This window comes from Garra rufa, chromosome 17 (genome assembly GCF_049309525.1).
Source record: "Garra rufa chromosome 17, GarRuf1.0, whole genome shotgun sequence".
NCBI classification, from domain to species: domain Eukaryota; kingdom Metazoa; phylum Chordata; class Actinopteri; order Cypriniformes; family Cyprinidae; genus Garra; species Garra rufa.
The window spans coordinates 18,408,490-18,430,646 of record NC_133377.1 but is presented as its reverse complement, the minus strand read 5'-3'; the positions used below and the strand labels follow the sequence as shown (position 1 = coordinate 18,430,646).

General features: G+C 36.6%; 1 protein-coding gene across 1 annotated transcript in view; it reads left to right on the top strand.

Annotated features, from left to right (window-relative positions):
* The window catches only part of LOC141289315 (retinoic acid receptor beta-like), a 169,158-nt gene that overhangs the window by 43,731 nt on the left and 103,270 nt on the right, over positions 1–22,157 (top strand). Inside the window, exon 2 of the mRNA XM_073821436.1 lies at positions 14,835–14,983. Coding sequence (XP_073677537.1) covers positions 14,835–14,983 — 149 coding nt within the window. The remainder of the gene's footprint in view (positions 1–14,834; positions 14,984–22,157) is intronic.

Genomic DNA, 22,157 nt, shown 5'->3' with positions numbered 1-22,157 from the left:
TTTCAGGGGGAAACCTATCCAATTTAAGCAGTTCAACACAACAAATTTGTGCTCAGCTCAAACGACAGTATTCCCAGACCACTAGTCTGTCATCAGAGCTTCTAGCTATGTTTGTACCCTTTAGCCTCAGCATGTGAAAACATCATAAGAGGCATTTGGAGAGATTAGAGCAAGATATTTATACACCTCCCTCCATTACGCTAGTGTGATATGTGCTAATTGCAACCACTGCTTGCTCTCTCTCTCTCTGTCTTTCTCTCTCTTTAGTGCTTCACAGGCAGACTTGAAAGGCCATTGGCACAGTGTGCACAGCAAACTAATTTTGTGCGTCTGTGATGTGACGCCTGTACGGCTGGAATAAAAAAGCTCTAAAACTACTTTGAAATGGGAAGCTGCATGTAGTGTATAGATGATTGCGGATGAGACGATTGCTCATACTGAGGGTTAGTGATTTGAACAAACTTTAAAAGTAATAAAACATAGGTATATAACTCACCTTCTGTGCTACAAACATTGCACGGTACTGGATATTTTTTATTATAAAAACTAAAGAGGAGATGCAACCAAAAATCAAAAATCCATCTTGCTTAAAGAAAGGTGCAACCTTCAAGTAACCTTAAGTATTTTTCGTTACTTTAGTCATCTTTAACCAGAGAAATGTACATTTATACAATGTAAGTTGTAATGAAAGTATGCACAAAGAAAAGTGTTTATTTGAGGTGCTAGTCAACATTCATTTTTTTCACAATTTTTAGATTTTAGGCAGTTCACCCTGTCTAAAAAAAAATGTTTTTTTAAATACTAATATTTATATACAAGAGTTAGGAAAATGTCACACTGCAAAAAAAAAATGCTTTTTTTTTTAACTTTTCTTACTTAGATTTTTTTGTCTTGTTTTTTTCTGAAAACAAGAAAATAATTTTTAATTGTCTAGAAAATCCGTCTAGATTCAAGAATTTTTAGATATTTTGGCTGGAAACAAGCAAAATAATCTGCCAATGGGGTAAGCAAAAGAAAAACTTATTTCAAACAGAAAACAAGATTATTTTTCTTACACAATTGGCAGATTATTTTGCTTGTTTCAAGCAAAAACGCACTTAATTTTGACTTGTTTTTTCTGAAAACAAGAAAATTTTTACTTGTTTAGAACTCCTTCTTGATTTAAAATTTTTTAGATATTTTGACTGGAAACGAGACAAAAATCTAAGAAAAGCATTTTTTGCAGTGTATTGCACATTGTTTTATTCAGAATTTATTAAGAAGCTCTTTAAAGTTAAACTAATTGCATTTTATATAAATGTAAACTACACCACATTGTCATTTAATTATAAATAGCATGCAATAGTGTCCAAATATGTATATATTTTTGAAATAAGTGCTCTTATTGTTTTCATTCTAAATGTTTTCATCTTTATTTTCAACACTAGACATAAGGGCTTTTCACATTGCACTTAACCCCAGGTTATTGTAATTCTAAACCCCACTTTAACTGCAGAAAGAGAAAAGTTTCACACTTTTGTAATTGGGGTTAGAACAATGTTTTACTTGGGTTTATTCATATTCATGTGCTGTGGACAGTCACAGAAACACTTACGTTCTATAGACTTTTGTTTTAGTGTTTGAGGGGAAACGTGTTAAATGGTAAAGGCTGATTCATTCTTACCTGCATGAGACTGTTTCCTTGAACTCTTGGGCCACTGGATTAGATTGGAACTCACACTAAACCTGTATTTTACTTTTAATTACTTCAAATGTTGAACAAACGCCACTAAATATATTTGGAGGCATAGCTACATTGTTTAAGCTATGATCACATAACTATTCGCCCTCAGAGACTCCAGACTTTTAGGAACATTCTCTAAGGGGCCAACAGGAAATGCCTATCGCTCCTCTTTTCGTTCCTATCTCTCTCGCATTCGCTCTCTCTTTCCATTTTTTTTTTTGGGGCATACTGTGTTTATTTTTTGCATTCAGTTGTAAGTAGCTCATGCTCTTTGGTGAGTTACCACTATGGAAACATTTGCTTTTGTATGTATACAGAACAAAAGAGACATAATTACAGAGGCGCATTTCATATACTAACAAAAACACTGTGATCATTCCTAGACTTATTCAGGGACACTTGTGGTGCTAATTGTACATGTTTTATTTTTAATAAATTGTCATCAGATTCATGTGGAATTAAAGTTTATTGGCAAGCTGTAATTTTTTCACTACGTACAATAATATGTATGTTGCTACATTATATTTAGTGGCATTTCCACCCTGAGCCTTGCCTAATTTCTGATTTTGATACATGCAAATTGAAAATAAAATAACTTAAAAGTATAAGAATAACACTTTACTTCTTATTGGTAGTTAATAAATCTTAAAATAATAATGTTATATTACTAGTACAATAAGTGGTCTGCAGGTCCGCATGCGTGACCAAAATAAGAAAATGCACTGTGTAAATAAGTTCAGAGCATGCATTTGCATACCGACATGCTTGCAGCTGTTAATGCACAATTACCATTTTAGATCGACAAGCTGTAATGCTGTATAAGATTTCTGTTTGAACTGAAAGCATAAATAGGCTATTCGCTGCCGTTTTCGAAGCACAATGCAAAAACGTGACATTTCATTCACTAGGTGCGTTTCCATTACAGATTTGTGCAAAACTTTGGCTAAATTTTATACATTAAAAAGATTAAAAAGTATTGCGAAATGACTGCGTTTCCATTAACCCATGGAAACTGTTATGCAACTGAAAAAATTTTTTTCTCACGATAAGTCATGGCAACGGATTTTTGTGGGATTTTGGCTATATTTAATCGAATGTGACCTGTAAATGCGAAAAAAAAAAACATTTCCATTTCTGTTTTGCAAGATATTCCTTTTTTCGAATTGCCTGAAAAACCAACTAATGCGAGAGTAAAAGCTTTTTTGCAATATATGGGAGTTTTTGCCCAATTGACGTATTTCCGTTCAATTCGCTCTTCACTGAACACTCTTTAATCGGAAGTGTAAAACCCGGCGGGAGTGCATATAAAATAAAATAAAATAAAATAAAATCTTGAATCTTGTAAATTCACATTAAAAAGTAAATATCATTTTATTTTTAGGTTTACTCTAAAATATATACACTACCGTTCAAAAGTTTGGGGTCAGTACATTTTTATTGTTTCTTTTTTCTTTTTTTTAAGAAATTAATACTTTTATTCACCAAGGATGTGTTAAGTTAATAATTAAAAGTTTATTAAAAGTTAATAATAAATAATTTACATTGTTATAAAATATTTATATTTTGAATAAACACTGTACTTTTTAAACTTGTTATTCATGAAAGAATCCTGAAAAAAAATCACAGGTTCCAAAAAATATTTGTCAGCACAACTGTTGATATTATCCAACATTGATCATTCTAATAATAAATCAGCATATTAGAATGATTTCTGAAGGATCATGTGACACTTAAGTCTGGAGTAACAGCTGATAAAAATTCAGCTTTTCATCACAGGAATAAATTCTATTTTAAAGTATGTTAAAATAAAAAACATAATTTTATATTTTAAAAACATTTTGCAATATTACTGTTTTTTTTCTGTATTTTTAATCAAATAAATGCAGCCTTGATGAGCATAAGAGACTTCTTTAAAGACTATTACAAGTCTTACTGACCCCAAACTTTTAAACGGTAGTGTATATTTTTTATTTAATACTGCCTTTTTATTTTAAAACATAATAGTATCACCACACTTTATTATTTTGTCTATTATTTATTTATTTATTTTTAACCAAAAAAAAAAAAAGCCCAATTATATTATTATCGCTATTATTATTATTTTTTTTTAAGTAATATTTAATGGGTCACACTATATGTAGTGTGACCAAACCAAATCTCCAGGTTATGATTACCAGGCTAAAAAACGTATGTGCACTCCAGACAATACTAATAGAAGTATACTAGTACAACAGTAATAGTATTGTATTAAAATAATAACTTGCTTTAACTATTGTAGTTTTAAGTTTTAAAATTCCTTTCGATGTCCTGCAGAAGCACTTTATTGCTTCTATTGAGAATTGTACCAGAAATCCTTTCAAGGTTGAACTGATTTTTTGGAAAGTTTTTGTTTTGTATTATGCTGTAATCCCCATTTGGATTCATTTGCAAATCCCTTTAGGATTGGTTGGTCGAAATTCCAATAGTATCCTGTGCGCATTCCTTCGGAATTGTTATTTCCATTCTCTCTCTCTTTCCGTGGCAGTCGACCAGTCAAACCTGTCTCTGGGTTGACTGTGTGCATCAGCAGTGCTGTTTTCAGTTTGTTTTCCCCCCATTGAGTGAATAGTCTGGAATGGGTGTGAGAGTTTCCTGTTTGACCCTGCGGTGGGTTCAGCCAGAGGATAAGAGTTCAGTGAGACAAGCCATGAGACTTTCTCTCACCGTTTCTGCTGTCCTCTTTCTGGCCTGTCTGTCATTGTCCTTTACTCATCTGTTGGCTGCTCCGTGTACGTTAGCATGCGGGAAGTCGCCCGGCCACTACGATGAGATTTAATCGCCCAGAAAATGGAGAGAGGTTCCTTTGCACCTCATGTGGTGAATGCAGCCTGCCACCAGAAAGAGTAAATGGAAATGCCTTTATGTGCCTCATGTGTCCGCAGGTGGCCTGAACCTCTCGTCTCTGCATTGCATTTCAAATAAACAGTAATGAGTGAAATGTAAGAATGATTATTTATATTCTACAGATGTCATCTTTCTTCTTCTCTCTGGTGTAATAACCCAGAGTTATAATGGAAGAATGGTTGTTTGCCTACAGTGTTACAATTATGATTTTGTTATAAATGTGCTGCCGTAAGGCTCAGTGGGTAACCCTTTCGTCTCACAGCAGGAAGGTCCTGGTTTGAGCCTTGGCTGAGGCCTTTCTGTGTTTGCATATACCTGTAAGATGGATAAATGTGATAGATGTACATTCATGTTCTTATGTTCGGGATGTTTTATACCAAAAGACACAAGACTGGGTTCACGAGAACGAGACAAGACAAGATTTTATACTTTTTAAAAGAAATCCTCAGTGATGAAATATATAGGGAAAATAGTATTTTATTTAACTGAAAAACACAAATTGCAAAAAAAAAAAAAAAAAAAAAAATGTAGATGCATTTATGAAATTAAACTTCTATTTTAATAAATTATGTGCAGTAATAAACTGCATGATTCTGGATAAATTGAAAAACATGTTTTATATAAATTGGAGATCACGATTCTGAAGAAAAAAAGATTATAAAGAACAATTTACTAGTGATTCTTGCTTAAGTCCTTTAAAAATATATATTTAAACTAAATTTAAAAAGATGAACGAGTGTCTCAGTAAATAAAGACTTGTCTCAATATTGGAATCTTCTGAATAAATGATTCAACGATAAAAACTTTTTTTTTAAACGGGCAGTTGTCGCCACCTCCTGGCTGAAGAGGATAAGCACTACAATACGTACAAGTGTTAAGATTAGGGGTGGGCATAGATTAATTTTTTTAATTTAGATTAATCTAGATTAAATCTTGGAATTAATCTAGATTAATCTAGATTAAAATGGCTAATTTGAATTCTGCTGAAGGCAATCAGAATATGCGTGCTACCCAAATAATGACTAAAAGTAAGTCTTCGAGAACGGGCCAGGTGGCGCATTAGATCAGGCGCTCATCTCCTGTTTCCAAAATGCATCACAAACTGCTTGACAATTGCATTTACAACATAAGTACCTATACAAACTTGTGTAACCAAGTACTTCTGCGCAAAAGGCTGCACGACGTGCGCGTTGCCGTTACACAGACGCGCACGGGAAAGAATAGCCTATCTGCGTGCATAGTCTTCGATTAAACTGCATTGCTTTTAGAAGCGTCAATTCAGTTGTTGCATATAGTTTAATGTCTTTATTTCGGGATTATCAAAGTAAATCATAACTCAAACTTGAGATTTTACTGGGGCACAGCAGATTTTCACTAGGGCGCGTGCCCCAGTAAAAAGGGTCTAGCAACGCACCTGCCCTGAAGCGGCTTCATAACTGCATCCATGTTTGCAGACTTTGCACGTCTCATTTGATGTGGTAATTTAACAGAAGTTGGAGACTCGTTCTCGCCCCCTACAGTGCAATTCGACTAGGTATACATCATCCGCGCTAAAATATCAAGGTGAAAGTCATCATATCTTGCGTAGTTTAGACCCAGCTCCCAACCCAACTTTGAGAATAGATTAACGGCAATATTTTTTTTAACGCCCGATAAGAGTCTCACGTTAACGCAGCACGTTAACGCCGTTAACGGCCCACCACTAGTTAAGATACTTTAGTTTTGATCGCTACTGTAGACAATAAACTTTTTTCCCAGGACTTCTGTTATTTAAATGTCTGTAACACAGAAATAATGATCATTATGTTAGATTTGAATGTCTTTAACACCTGTTTCAAATCATAAACATGTCAAAATGTTGCGAGGATATTGTCATGTTCTCGCGAGACCAGTTAGGTGTCGCGAGACACATTGGATTATACTGTAATGTTAAATGGCTATATTAAATGGCTATAATTAATAAGGATCCTTGCTGTCTATAGAGGGTCAGAAAGATCTCAGATTTCATCAAAAATACCTTAATTTGTGTTCTAAAGATGAACGAATGTCTTACAGGTTTTCATTTTTGGGTAAACTAACCCTTTAAGAAAGTCTCTCTCAGTCCCCAACATGTTAAGTAAATGACATCAGTTTTAACGATTAAAATTGATAATAAGCACTGACATGGATTCTACCAGTGACTCTCTTCTCCAGATGGAAAGCATTGTTTTCTACCACAAGCCGCAGCACTAATAGTCTTGACTCAAATGAAAACAAATGTCAGCCTGCCCTCATTAATTTAATCAGGCTTCCCTCACAGGAGCATCACTGGGAGGTGCATGAGTGAGATATGAGATCAATAAGAGTCATTCGTCTGTCCAAACGACCAGATCAAGCACTCAGAGAGAGACTTCAGCTGTACACAATCAATGTGTGCTTAAATGGAGACTGTAGCTGGATTTATCTGTCCTGTTCATCTGGATTTAGAGCAGTGACCTTACAAAACAAAAACATATGGCAATATACTCAAAATATAATGTGATATATTACATACATTTCCATATATGGGAAACTAGGGCTTATATTTGTCAAAATACTGCAATGTATGCATTGACCATGTATGGCTATATATTGATAAATATTAAAATATCTAGAAATGAAGACAAAAAATAACATTAGATGTAATGTAATATAAAGTTTTATAAAGCTTTACATATATATATCACTGTATTTTTGTTTTGTAAGGGTATGCTTTATTGTGTATTGTGTGTTACATTCTTAAAAGTAAAGGTGCTTCACAATGCCATAGAAGAACCTTTTTGTCTAAATGGTTCCATAAAGAACCTTTAACATCTGAAGAACCTTCCTGTTTCACAAAAGGTTCTTTTTAGAGAAAGAAGGTTCTTCAGATTCTAAAAAGGTAAGAAAGAGATGGTTCTTAATGGTTCTTTGTGGAACCAAAAATGGTTCTTCTATGGCATTGAAGAACCTTTTAAAGCACCTTTATTTTTAAGAGTGTAGAGGAGAGTAAAATTTAGCATTAAATTTAATTCATGTGTTTTATTACTATTGGTTCTATTATTTTGGATTTTAAAAGGGTTTCTACTAGTACATGTCTGAGTTTTAGGGTTACCGTTGTGATATAAAGTAGAGCCTGTGGATAGGTTGACGACTGGGTGAACAATATTAAGAATACAAGTTTATTTAATTAAAAAGTAAAAGGTAATAATCTTCAGCATAGTGATAGTCTCTTTGCTAAATACTTCAGCACATGCTTGTGTCACACCTCCATTGGACTGTTTGTGTTAGTTCTTCCCTCTTGTGCCTTTATTTGTTTTTTCCTGTTCCTGTCCTCGGCATGTGTGATTATTAGTTAATCGGTATCACCTGTCTGTCTCATTATCTACCCTTGATAAGTTGATTTCAGTTCAGTGTTTGTTGTCCGATCTCAAGGTTATGTACATATGTGTTTTCCTGCCCTTCATGTCTGGATTTACCTATTGTGGGTTACACATGACCGTGACAGAAGATGAGACAGAAGATCGGACCATCCAAAAAAAGTTTAGCGACGCGTTACCCTGCGATTTATTCTTTCCCGTTTTCATTCAGTCTTTTATTTTCTTTTTTTTCCCCATCATGAATGACCCGGCTGTCCTTGTCCTCCTGCTGGAGCAGGGGGATCGCTCTCTCGAGGACCACACCAAAGACTTTATGTCCCTCTCCAACTTGACACACTACCCAGACAGCTGCATCTGATAGTTTTACCAACCTGGACTGAACACCGCCACACGAGCACAGCTGTCTGGGGATAGTCCTTGTGAGAGCCTTGCCGCATTCTTCGAGTGGGTGCTGCTGTCCTGCAGATCACATCTGGCTGTGGACATCATAGATGACACCAGCCCCAATCATGACCCAGAGCCCAGCCAACCACCACCCCGGCTTGCGGAGCATGAGCCCGAGCCCATCGTGGATGGAGAGCCATCGGCCACCGCGGATGGAGAGTCATCGCCCAATGCAACAGAGCCATCGCCTACGAGAGCAACAGCGTGGAGGATTACTACAGAGCCTGAGCCAATCCTGTTCGACCAGGTGCGAGTGCTGGCTACATCGTCCGTGAAGGTGGATGTTTCAGTTGGGCATGAGGGTGCTGAGGAAAGCACCACCCACTGCACAGCCACTGAGGGTGAGCTGAGATTGGATCTGGGATTGTTTTATGTGGAACAGGACTTGATCGATTTCCATGAGGATATATATGCAGACAGGCCCCTTTTTCTTCCACCATCCTTTGAACTATCTGCCTGCCTTGAACTACCTGCCTGCCTGGATTTCCCACACACCCTCCCTCTCCTGTTTCCTCAATTCATCCCTGCTGCCTCAGTTCTACCACTGCTGTCTCCTGACAGCCCCTCGGCTCACCCTTAGCCCACCGTCTGTGCGGTGGGATCGCTGCGGGTCTGCCAGTCTCCATCTGCATCATGGCTGGAGGATCCCTCATCTCCGCCTCCAGCATTTGAGTCCTGGACTCCACCTCAGCCCTCCGACCCAGTGGCTCCACCCCAGCTCCTAGCTCCCTCGTCTCCACCGTCTCTTGTCTGCCCACCAGCTCCACCGTGCTCCCTCGTCCTTCCGGCTCCACCTTGGTCGGTCATCGACCCTCCATTGCCTCAGACTGTGCCTCGTCGCTCCATCCCACTGGCTCCATTGGGCTCCTCCCTACCTCCAGCTCTGCCTCAGTCCTCTGTCTCTCCAGCTCCTCCGGATCTTTGCCTCGGTCGCCTGAGCCAGCTCATTGGCTCTCAGTCTCTGCCTCGGGTTCCATTACCACCTGCTCTGCAACCAACCGTCGGCCCCCTGGAGTTGTCAGCCTATCCTCCACCATGGCTCCTCTCTCCGTTGGCTCCACCATGGGCCGCCATTATGGCTGTGGCCTGGGTCTCGTCTGGCTTCTTCTGCTCTGGGTCCCTTTTGTCTCCTCCCTGGCTCCTTCCTCCGTCTGATCCGCCCTGGACCCTTCTGTCTCCTCCATGGCTCTTCCCTCCGTCTAATCCACCGTGGACCCTTCTGTCTCCTCCTTGGCTCCTCCCTCCGTCACTTCCTAGGACTCTGTTAATCATCCTCCTCCCGGGTATCCGTCCTCCGCCAAAGCCTCCTCCTATACAGACTTCCTTCCCTCATCCACTCCTTTGTCTGCCTCCTAAGTCCCCTCCATTCATCTCTTCCTTCTTCTACAGCATGAGGTTCCGCCTTCCGGAAGGGGGGCGACATGTCACACCCCCATTGGACTGTTTGTGTTGGTTTCTCCCTCTTGTGCCCATATTTGGTTGTTCCTGTCCTTATCAAGTCATTATTAGTTAATCACCTTCACCTGTCTGTGTATCATTATCCTGTCTTTATAAGTTGGTTTCAGTTAAGTGTAAGGTTCCGATCGCAAGGTTATGTATGTGTGTGTTTTCTTGCTCTTCATGTGTGGATTTGCCTATTGTGGATATTATTAAGACTTGTCATTACATTTCGTCTTTGTGTGCCTCCTTCCACAAACAACCGTGACAACTACAAGTTGCTTTAATTAAAAAGTAATGGATGCATAATCTTCAGCACAGTGATAGTCTCTTTGCTAAATACCTCAGCACATGCAGGTGTGCTTGTGCTATTGTTGACTAACTATATGAAATAAATACAGTATATTTTTATTAAATTTTAAATGTGTGTGTGTGTGTGTGTGTGTGTGTGTGTGTGTGTGTGTGTGTGTGTGTGTGTGTGTGTGTATTAAACTGTATGAGTAAATATGTTTATACACATGCAATAACATATCACTTGTACATTATGTTATAAAGGGTATTACTGAATTTAAAATTACATACATTATGATATATAAGTAAATATATTGTCACATATTTTATGTATGAAAAGTAGTAATTACTTTATGTATTATTCAATATATTGTATAAACATTTGGTGTAATGGAGAATTTTCTGAAGTCATGTAAAAGTCATTATTCCCAGAAAATCTTCTGCACTTTCAAGGCTGGTGTGTTGTGATAGATTAAGGAACTAGTTAAGTTTGAATGAAGTTTTTTATGGAGCTTTTCAGTATTCTGAATTTTCATAACAAGGGGCTTGGGCTTAGAAAAAGTTATCATGTTGCTTCAGAAAGTCACTCAGTTTGATTGGGCACCTTTCATCCCATGTGTTAAGTAAAGACAGCTATGACATAATAGAAATTTGGTAAATTTACAACTAATAACCTTTGAAATTGAGTAATAGCCCTTTAATCCATATATATGTGTGTGTGTGTATATATATAAGAGAGAGGAGAGAGAGCTAAACAGACCACACTTAAATAAACACAAATAAAGTTTTTTTGTAAGGGCAGGCAGCTGTGGCAAAACAAGACAATATGACTAAAGTAACATCAGTATGGGCTGTAAGTTTGGTGGACTGGTGTACACAATAGTCCTGGACAGACAAAATCTGCTGTGGAGGTTCATTTGGAGGATCAGGACCATTCTTGGCAACAGTTGATGTCCCTAAACTTCAGTGCTGTTGAAAGGTTTATTTCAGTTTGAAACTTATAAAATATTAAAACAAAGGCTTATGAAACACTTTATTATCTCCAAAGGCAGATTTCTTCTTTGGGAAAACAGATCTCTTTGTTTTGCAGGTCGTCAAGTATAAACAACATTTAAAAGATCTTCATACTCTTAAAACTGCTGAATCAAATGTAAACATGATGTACCTGGTCAAGGTCTCTCAGAAAATTAACCATCTTAAGCCTGAGGCTAATTCAGCTTCAGCAGCGTACCCTTGTTATTTTGCACACACAAACACAACTACACAACACTTTGCTTGAGGAATCAATCTCGTCCACTGACAATAAGCATAGTCTCTTTATCCTGTTACTCTCTCAAACAAGACAGTCGTTTGTCCTCAGTAATGTTGTTTACTAAACTGATGTGCTCAGAAGTGCGTTAAAAAATCAATTTGAGCAAGTCTTGTTGCTTTGGATCATAGAGACAGAGCGCTGTTTAGATGCCTGCTGTTTGATTTGTGGCTATCAGCCATGTGCTGCAATGATTCCATCAAGATGCGACAGATTGAAATCAGTCTATCTTTTCCTATAATCCAACTTTAATAATTCAGAAACATAGCCATCAGCTACAGCTGGGCAATATGTTAAATAATTACAGTGTGTTTGCAATGATTTTGTTGCTTATAAATGTATTAATCGTTGTCAGTCATGAGGGGGGCTATTTGTGTTTTTATATAAGTGTTTATTAAAATGTTTTAATAGCAATACTTACCAATTTACCTGTTATTGTTTCTCTAGCATATTGTAACCCATTTTTTCTTGGTCAGCTTAATGTTGCAACCTCACTGCAAAAAAAATTGTTCTTAGATTTTTTTGTCTCGTTTCCAGCCCAAATATCAAAAATTTCTTAAATTAAAAAGTATTTTCTAGATGAGTAAAAAATATTGTCATGTTTTCAGAAAAAAAATCCAAATTAAGTAATATCTTTGATTGAAAACCTATTTCAAAACAAATACATATATAGTAAGATATGTAACAGATATTGTCAAAAGGGTGGAAAATATTGAGATACATGTTTTAGCTATATTCCATTTTCAGCTATAAACGGAATTCCACCCTAGTGCAGTTTTATTTACAGTGATGTGAAATCCAAAATCCCAACAATAAACAAAGACTTGACTTGATATACTTGACTAAGCATGAAACAGACTTGGCAGAAACAGACTTGACAGTAACCAACAGTAGGTTACAACTTCAATACACAACGAGAGACAAAGGCAACTTGAAGGCTACTTATAGCAAACAATGCAGGTCACATCAATCAATCAATCAATCACATTTATATATACACAGCGTATTTAACAATACGGGTTGTGTCAAAGCAACTTTATAGTATTAAATATGACAATAGTGTCAATAGTGCAAAAGTTCCATGTTCCATGGCACAAACTAACCAATGAGAAACAAGAACCAATAGCAGCAAGACATGAGGGTAAGGGAAGCAAGACACTAACAGCATTAATCAACTTACAAAATAAAAGACATGAAAACATGAACATAACCCAAAAACAAATCCTAACCCCCATGTTACATATCCCCCCTCTAAGGGCAGTTCCAGAGGCCCTAAACAAATCCCAAACCCCATGTTACACAGACATACTGTAACAGGACTTTGCTCATTGCTCAAGAGCAGTGTGTCCTACGTAATTCATTTGTTGAGGGATTTTGAATTTCGATAGAAACATGCAGGGGAAAAATATCATTTCTGATGGATTGAAGCAAGTAAATTAGTTTATTTATTTGACTGAGGTGAAGTGCTGTAATCTGATCATCAGATCTGCGTGTAGTGAAGTACATTACATGACTACTGGCGCTGCCGGCTGATCCATTGATAATGACTATGTGGACTGCTTGTGTGTGGTTAATTCAAGATACTTGAAGCCTATGTGTCTACCTTGTGAAAAAGAAGTACACATAGCCTGCTTGAAATGGTATTTATCTGATTGAACTGATGAAATGTAGACAGAACAAGGTGAAAACAGAAAGACAAGAAGCCAGTTTAAAATTCCATTAATGGTACCTATGTTTTGGAAGTGCCTTTGTGTAATCCTATAATGCTTCATTTTGGACAAAATCTGAGGCTGCATTGCAAGTATCCTGAAGGCAAGTGTGAGTGTTTCATCATGAGATCATTCCAAATCAGTGTGAGATCATTCCAAATCAGTCACTTAGGACGTTTAATCTAGTCAGCATGCTTTCTTAGAAAACACTTAGGATGTTGCTCACTAGGTTTTTACTTGGACTAGAGCTGTTTATTAGACTAAAGTCTTTCAAGTTTAAACCAGATCTCAAGGCTTTTGTCAAATCTAAGTCAACTGTTAATGCCTACATTTAGCATTTACATTATTCAGTTTTCTCAGATTTGAGTTTTCGTCTCAATTAGGGATGCACCGAAATGAAAATTCTTGGCCGAAACCGAAAACCGAAAAAGAGGAAACCAAGGCCGAAAACCGAAAACCGAAACACCAAAAGAATTATGGCAATTATTAGTACCATTGAATTTATAACTATGATTGTGTACTAATATTACTAAAATCAAGGCATTGCAATTGCATACATTAATATTAAAGTTATAAAGAATAAATCAATTATATTAATTTAAACAATTATTATCAATCAAGTATTATATTACTTAAATAACATACATATATTTTACAGCCTTTGTTTAAATTGTTGAAATTTTTAAAACTCATTATTTTGTGGATCCATCAGTTCACATTTCCAACTCTACGTGTTTCTCTTCCGCTGTCAGGATGGTACACCAAGCAGTGCAGCAAATGACTTTGAAACGTGCAGCGCTCATATTTATTCAATGGATAGACTTTTGAAGTTTCATCGCAATTCTTGTCTTTCAGTCCCCACATTTAAGACCACCTGAAATCATAATTAAGACTTTCTTAACCCCTAATAACACTGCAGTCACCAATGAAAATTAAGAGCTTTATTACCGACTTTCAAAAACAAACCTTACTCAAAATATGTTTCTTTTTATTTTTTTTTCCCACCATGTTCGGGAAACAAGAAAAATATTAGGGGGCTAAATTAATATCAGCATATGAAGTATAATCGTCTCTCATTGTATCTGAGAGAAAGCACATCAGATGCTGAAAGAACTGTCAGTTTTTACCTTCGCTTTCACATATTGCGCAGTTTTCACGTTGCTTGTGTGATATCCATTGGCTCACCTCCATGGTTTAAAACATAAATATTTATAAAAATGCAGTATATAGAAAAGACATATCTTTAAAATATTGCGACATAACACCAACATAAAGCCATTGTTTTTCACTCACTGAAAGCTACATCTGTCTCGATCTCTGTTCTCATCACTGGCTGCACGCACCACTGCAGACACACCCCCTCTTGAAATTTCGGCATTACAAGTTTTGCAAATCGCTATCCGTAGGTCTTTCTCTCAGATATACTGAAATACGTCCACTCCGCAGACGTGTTGCTTCAGATAAGTTTCTGTTTCTGTTTCTGTTTGCGTCAACATGCTGTTTCGGCCGTGTTGTTTTGGTGATAAAAGTCTTTCGGCCGAAAACCGAAAATGCACTTTTGGGCCATTTCCGGCCGAAAATTTTCGGTGGCCGAATATTCGGTGCATCCCTAATCTCAATCATTATCAGTTATGTTTCTTGTCTCTTTTTTGCCCCTACAGCCATTGAGACTCAGAGCACCAGTTCTGAGGAATTGGTTCCCAGTCCCCCATCGCCTCTACCCCCTCCTCGTGTCTACAAACCCTGCTTCGTCTGCCAGGACAAGTCCTCGGGGTACCACTATGGTGTCAGTGCCTGTGAAGGCTGCAAGGTAAACATGCTATTCATCCCTGCATCCCACAAAATGGAACCCATACAATAAATATTCAAGTTTTCTCACCTGCATTCTACTACCCTGGCCTCAGGTCTGCCCTCTAAACAAAATAAGGTTCAAACCAATTTGTGTTCAATTATTTACAGTAAGTCCCGTAGAATTTCAGCCTAAGGTAAATTATGATGTTTAATGTTGTCTGCAAGTCTGGTGGATTTATGAAGGTTTCACAGGTTCTTGCAGGGTATCTCAGTATGAACACCCAGGTGAAAAAGAAATATGTTTAAATAGTGCTTTTTTGGACATACTTAATATATTTAAATTACACTGTACTAAATGCATATTAAATGCATTATTTTAAAACAACAACTTCAAGTATATTAACTGTATTTCAATAAATGTTTAAAGCCAATTTTAAGCTATTTGCAATATATTTTAATATATTAAATTGTGTTAAAATGGAACTACTTCAAGTACATTTAATGCAATTTAACTGTATTTCTTTACAATTTAAAACATACTTTTAATACTTTATTTTAATGTGCTTCAAGAATATTTTAATATCATTTCAACTCATTAGAAATGCATTAGCATTACACTATTAGTTTATTATTAAGCATTTTTTTTATATTCAAAATTATATAAAAGGTGCAAAAATCTAAATCTAAATGCTAAAACACACACACGTATACATACTTCGAAACCTAGAAAACTATAATAAATTCCTAGTGTACATTTAAAAACAGTACAGCAGCATATATAATATCTTGACCAAAATACATTATAATAAACATTTCAGTTGTACTTGTATTATTGGAAAGTACATTACGACTATTACCTCATTCAATACATAAGCATCAAAGTGCAGTTTTCTTTTGGAAAAACAGAATACTGAAAAACAGCGCAGGACATTTTTTCAAACTTAAGCCGGCAACTCATTCCAAATGGTTGAATCGGCACCTAGAGATGACCTCTACAACCCTGAATGTCAGTGGAGACCATGTCAACTAGATGAGCCCCAGAGACAGATACCCTACTAAGACCTTGTCACCTAAACGGCCATTGGGACAAGACCACGGCAACCAGATGAGTCCTCTGCACAATCTGACTTTGTTGCAGCCTAGAATTAAATTGCTGGTTTTGTCTGGCCAGAGGAGAACAGAAGACTATTTCGACACACTATTTCCCTGTTAATACTGTAAAGCTGCTTTTACACAATCTGCATTGTTAAAAGTGCTATATAAATAATGGTGACTTGACTTGCAAATGGCTGAATTAAACAAAGAAACACCAGTTTAAATGTTGCATCTTCATCTTCAAGTGGAGGGTCACTTCTTTAAGCACGGCTTGCTTTTTCTGCAACTGAGGGCTTGCAATTCAGGCATTGTAGTCTCCTTTAGACATTGAAAACTCCTTTATCACAGGGCCTGTGAAAGGGAAAAATAATTTATATAAAAGTAACCAATGATTAACAGTTTTCCATCCATGTTTACTAATCTTAACTAGAGTTACAAAGTAATGAGGTTCCAAAAGCCACAAGCCATACATGCTTGAAGAAGCCTGGGAAAAATAAAAACATAATACTGGTACTAATCTTTCTATTTAATGTAATAGTTCACCAAAAGATTTAAATTCTAAATTATTTCATCACTCACCCGGGAGATTTATGTCTCTCCAAAGATAAAAGTCGACTCACCAAAACTGTTCACTGTTGCACATTGTAATCGCAACAAAAAAAATAAATAAAAAAATCCATATAAATAAAGTGTTTTTCTCCAAGTCCTCTGAAGAGATCACTCTATAATTTAACAGTTTAAATCTAGACTTCTATTCCCCTTCACAAACAATAATACTGTCAAACAGAAGCTCCCACGTACAGTTAGAGAACCAATCAAAAGCTCACATGTGCAGTTGGCGAACCAATCACAGCCGCACAATGGCTCTGGAACCAATTAGGTTTAGTAATTTTTGTTAAAGCGTGTTGTTTCAATTTAAACACAAGATGCACTTCAAATAACATGATGTTGAAATCCTATTGTAATAGTAATTAGCAGATCATGGTCAGCCTTTTAAATATTGTATTCTTTTACAAGTACAAACAAGTAAAACTGAACAACATATTAATTTTAAGTATGCTTATTACAATTCTTAATCATATCTGACAAAATGTTTATAATACATTGTAAGAATGCACTCATATCATATAGCACATATAGAAAATGTATTTATGTGGTAGTTAATTAATTTGCTTCATAAAATATCGTAAAATGTTAGGAATAAACATCAAGAGCACAGCAATCAGATGAGTCCTCTGCACAATCTGACTTTGTTGCAGCCTAGAATTAAACTGCTGGTTTTGTCTGGCCAGAGGAGAATGGAACCCTATTTTGACACTATTTTCCTGTTAATACTGTAAATCTGCTTTGACACAATCTGCATTGTAAAAAGTGCTATATAAATAATGGTGACTTGACTTGAAAATGGCTGATCTTTTTCACCTGGGCACTAATATTCTACATTCACAAATGTCAGTGTTTGGGTTTGTCAGTGTTTTAGTAACAGGTTTGAGTCTCAAAATGAGTCCCGTTCACACAACAGCTTAAAACAAAGGCTTGAATCTGCCTTTTTCGTAAACTCTTTTTCGTAAAGACTGGAACGATGCTTTACATTTACAGTCTCTGGTGTTTCTAGTCAAGTTAACATTTACACTTTTAAATAAAAAATTTCTGAGCTGATAATATAACGATAAACCTATGAAAACGGTTTCAATAAGCATATGGCACCATAGTTGCATCACTTTAGAGTGTCGCAATGACCTTTTTGCAGTAACTCACCTGTCATTGTTTAATGAGTGGGAGGATGACATTGAAAACACATGAGCGCACATTTCCTACATAAATCTGGGGGAAGTTTGGGGGATTTTGTCCACAAAATAATAAAACCACACATTATTTTATTATTTCACACACAGTATTGTAACTTAGACGCTGCAGGCCATGCTCGTTGTCTCTTGTCAGCGTTTGACATAAAATGCAACACATACACTGCTGAACACGGACAGATTTTCTTGTGCACAAAACAAAAAAAGTTTATTGCTGTTACTGTGGCAGCCAACAACAGAACAGCTTATCCCTGCATATATTTTTAGATTTAGTCATATTGAAAAAGTTTGATTAATTCAGTTGATCTTTTCACCCCGTTTTAGCATGGATTTCTATGGACATCTGTTTTTGATCACACTTTATTTTAAGGTCCAGTTTTCACTATAACTAACTATTAACTTGACTTTTGCCACTCAAAGCTGTGAACCCCATTAACAGTGGTCACTGTAGCGCTGTTACAGCTGCAGGAAGTACAGTAGATGATTGCGGTGTGAATCTAACTACAGGCTTTGAATAGAAAAGATGTCCAGAATCAAAACAAGAGGAAGAGAACAGAGCAAGGATATAGCAAACTGTACCAAAACACATTTACATAAGCTGACAGAAACAGAGGGCTATAAATACACAGGATAGCAAAAATACAAGGTAAGGGTAATCTGTAACCAAGGAAACAAATGAAAAACAAATGAAAACAAAAGAAACACAGAAACGTTCTTCCACCATGCTATATATATATATATATATATATATATATATATATATATATATATATATATAGTGCTGCTTGAAAGTTTGTGAACCGTTTGTGAACCCTCATCAGATTTTCATATAAGTCCTGAAAGTAGACAAAGAGAACCCAATCAAACAAGTGAGACATTTTTTTTCTTTGTCATTTATTGAGAAAAATGATCCAGTGTTACATATCTGTGCATTACAAAAGTATGTGAATCTTTGCTTTCAGTATCTGGTGTGACCCCCTTTTTCTGCAGTAACTGAAGGTAAAGTTTCTTGTAAATGCTGATCAGTCCTGCACAATAACATGTTGGAGTTTTAGCCAATTCCTTAGTGCAGAATAGGGTCGCAATGGGGTGGAAAATTTCTGGTAGAAACTTTCCAAAAATCCCAGGAAGATTCCAAAAAATCATGAAAATTTTCCATAATTGCTGGAATGTTTTAAAAAAAAATTTACTGAAAATTTTCCACATTTTTGCAGCCCTAGTGCAGAACCATTTAAAGGTGCCATAGAATGCATTGAGAGAATATTTAAAATTGTTCTCTGATATCTACATAGAAGGTATATGGCATAGGAAAGGGCAAAAAATCTCCAGAAATGGTTTTACAGGTCCATTTACAACTAGGGATGCACCGATACGAATCGGCCGATCATGCTTGCGCGTTTTGTCAGTAAAGCCGTTTCTGTAATCAGCGGTAAATGCCATCAGCTGCGTGATTTCACGTTGAGCCGTATATACTACACACAGCCGTTGTTTACCGACGAGCTGCGCAAATCAATGTTCATTATCAGTGTGAATGTGCGCAGCTCGTCAGTGAACAACGGCTGTGTGTAGTATATACGGCTCAACGTGAAATCACGCACCTGATGGCATTTACCGCTGATTACAGAAACGGCTTTACTGACAAAACGCGCAAGCATGATCGGCCGATTCGTATCGGTGCATCCCTATTTACAACCCTAGGATTTGCCCTTAGAATAAAAGGCTCTGTTTTTGCCTTATTTGGAAGCTTCATGAATATTAATGAGCTCTGCTCTGATTTGATGTTTCACAAAGCTGGCTCGTCTCTATAGCTGGCACATGGATAAAATTATATATTTAATTAGGAGCTCTAGCCGCTTTTAATATGCGGTTTGTTGAATCTGCCGTTTTGAATCGCGGACATTTTAGTCTGTTTACTGTGATCCATGTGCTCTGTGTAAAGTTACAATGCAGAGACACAAGTACTTACCACACAAGTTGAGCAGCTTGTCAGTGATTCTCCAGATCTGTAAATCATTCGCCATCATCAGGCAGTTATTTCTCCATCATTCACCATCATCAGCGCAGTCATCTCTCTGTTTATGTGGTAAGTTAAATCCTATGTATTGCAATGTAACAGGCTAGCGCTAGCATTAAGCTAACCGTGTCCCTTCTGTGGCTTGCCTTGTTTAAACGATGTGCTGACGTTACTGATGATTGGGCGATGCAAATGTTGGAGGCGTAACTATTAACGATCTCGGCTGTAACACCGACTGTTTCGTAACAGTCGGTGTTATGTTGGAATTGACCTATTTTTCGGTGGTCTTTTGCAAATACTAGATTTATATAAGAAGGAGGAAATGATGGTGTTTGAGACTCATGGTATGTCATGTCCATGTACTGAACTGTTATTATTTAACTATGCCAGGGTAAATTCAATTTTCCATTCTATGGCACCTTTAAACTCTATGATGATGGTGGGTTTCCTCCTATGAACTGCTTGCTTAGGTCTGGTTTTACGTACTTACTGCACATTTCATAGCAGTTTCAAAAAGAAATAAACTGAGTGGTGCTAAAACACAGGTTCAATACGTGAACCCTGGCATGTTTTTATTACATTGATATAGGTACGTAAGGCTGTGTTTTTATTACGTTACTTCAGGTATGTATTGCGGTGGTTCAGAGTTCAAATATCCAGGGACTGTTGCTAAAAGTAAATGCTCTATCATGTTGGAAATATGCCCTACACCAAACCCAACCCTAAACCTAACCTTAACCAATGCAAAACCGATATAAAAATTTTATTTTCCTTGTGGGTAAATTTGAACTCTTTTGTCGAATCGTAGTTACACGGGATTCGAACAGGAGCTCTTCTCCTCTCAAGTACATGTCCGTACTGCGTGAGCTACTGAACAATCCTACGTCTATGAAAACCTGTAGATATGAAACTGGATATGTCATGCTAACATTCAAAAGCATCAGTTTTCAAATCTTCCAGCATATTAAAATTATTAATCTTCCAGCATATTAAAATAATTTGTATGAAAAGGAATAAAAAAGGTGTCTGAGTTTTACTGCCTCTAGTGTTCTTTTTTTTTTTTTGGAAACTGCAGTGATATGTACTTATTGGTACATATTTTGCATCTCGCGAAAAAGTGCCCCCAGGTACGTTTTTGTCATGACTGCATGACCACCTTGGGTGTGCATTAAGAATTAAACGTCCCATCATCAATTATTCCTTACATACATGGTCAAATTGACTGAGAGGTGCTTTGACCCCAGATTTAGAAGCTTGGATCACAAATGTATTTGCATGAAATTTATGTGGCCAAAAAAAAAAAATTAAGAGAAAAACAGAATAAGCCATTGTGTAAATATTAAGTAATTATGTAATTGTTAAAAAGTAATGGTAATCTGATTATGACCAATTTAAAATTTAATATAATCAAATTACAAATGCTTACATTTTGAACATGATTTTTGCCTACAAAAATCATTTTCTCATCCATATACACATTTCTGCACCATGTGATGAGAGAGAAGTGTAAGAAAAAAGAGCATATCCAGACCAGATTGCCTCAGAATGGGTGACATTAACAGCTTCAGAGGATTAGAATAAGGATTATAGCATCTTTCTGTGTCATATACAGTACATGTCCCTCTGGGCACAGCGCCATTGTAAGGAACTTTTTTCTAAGGATGAACTTCATGGAATAATAGGCGAGTCAATGGTGCTCTATAGCCACAGGGTCTAAAATCACACAAGCACATGCACATATATAAATAAATAATTCTGTATGATTTTTGAGCCGTTTTCCGCATGGGGACCAAAAAATTGTTTTTCCTATCCTTGTGGGGACATTTGAACACCTGAACTACAAACACACATTGCAAGTATAAAATACAGAGCCATGTTTCAGAAAGTGTCAGAAAAAAAAAAAAAAAACTTTGCTGCTTTTAGATGCTGATGTGGTCTGGATATACAGTCACAAAGACAGAAATCAATAACCACACATGAATATCACACGAGTACATGACTAGATTTGAAGCCTGCAGTGAACATATAGGCAATAGGACATAATGTCACTCTCCAAGGCTTCTGTTAAGAATAAATAATAAATTATAAATAAATAATGGAAGTGTTAAATATACAGTGTCCTCCACTAATATTGGCACCCTTGGTAAATATAAGCAAAGGTGGTTGTGAAAATAAATCAGCATCATTTATCCTTTAGATCTTTCATTCAAAGAAATCACACAATTCTAACCTTTCATTGAAGGAAAACAGTAGAAACTGGGGGGAAGTCTCATTATGAA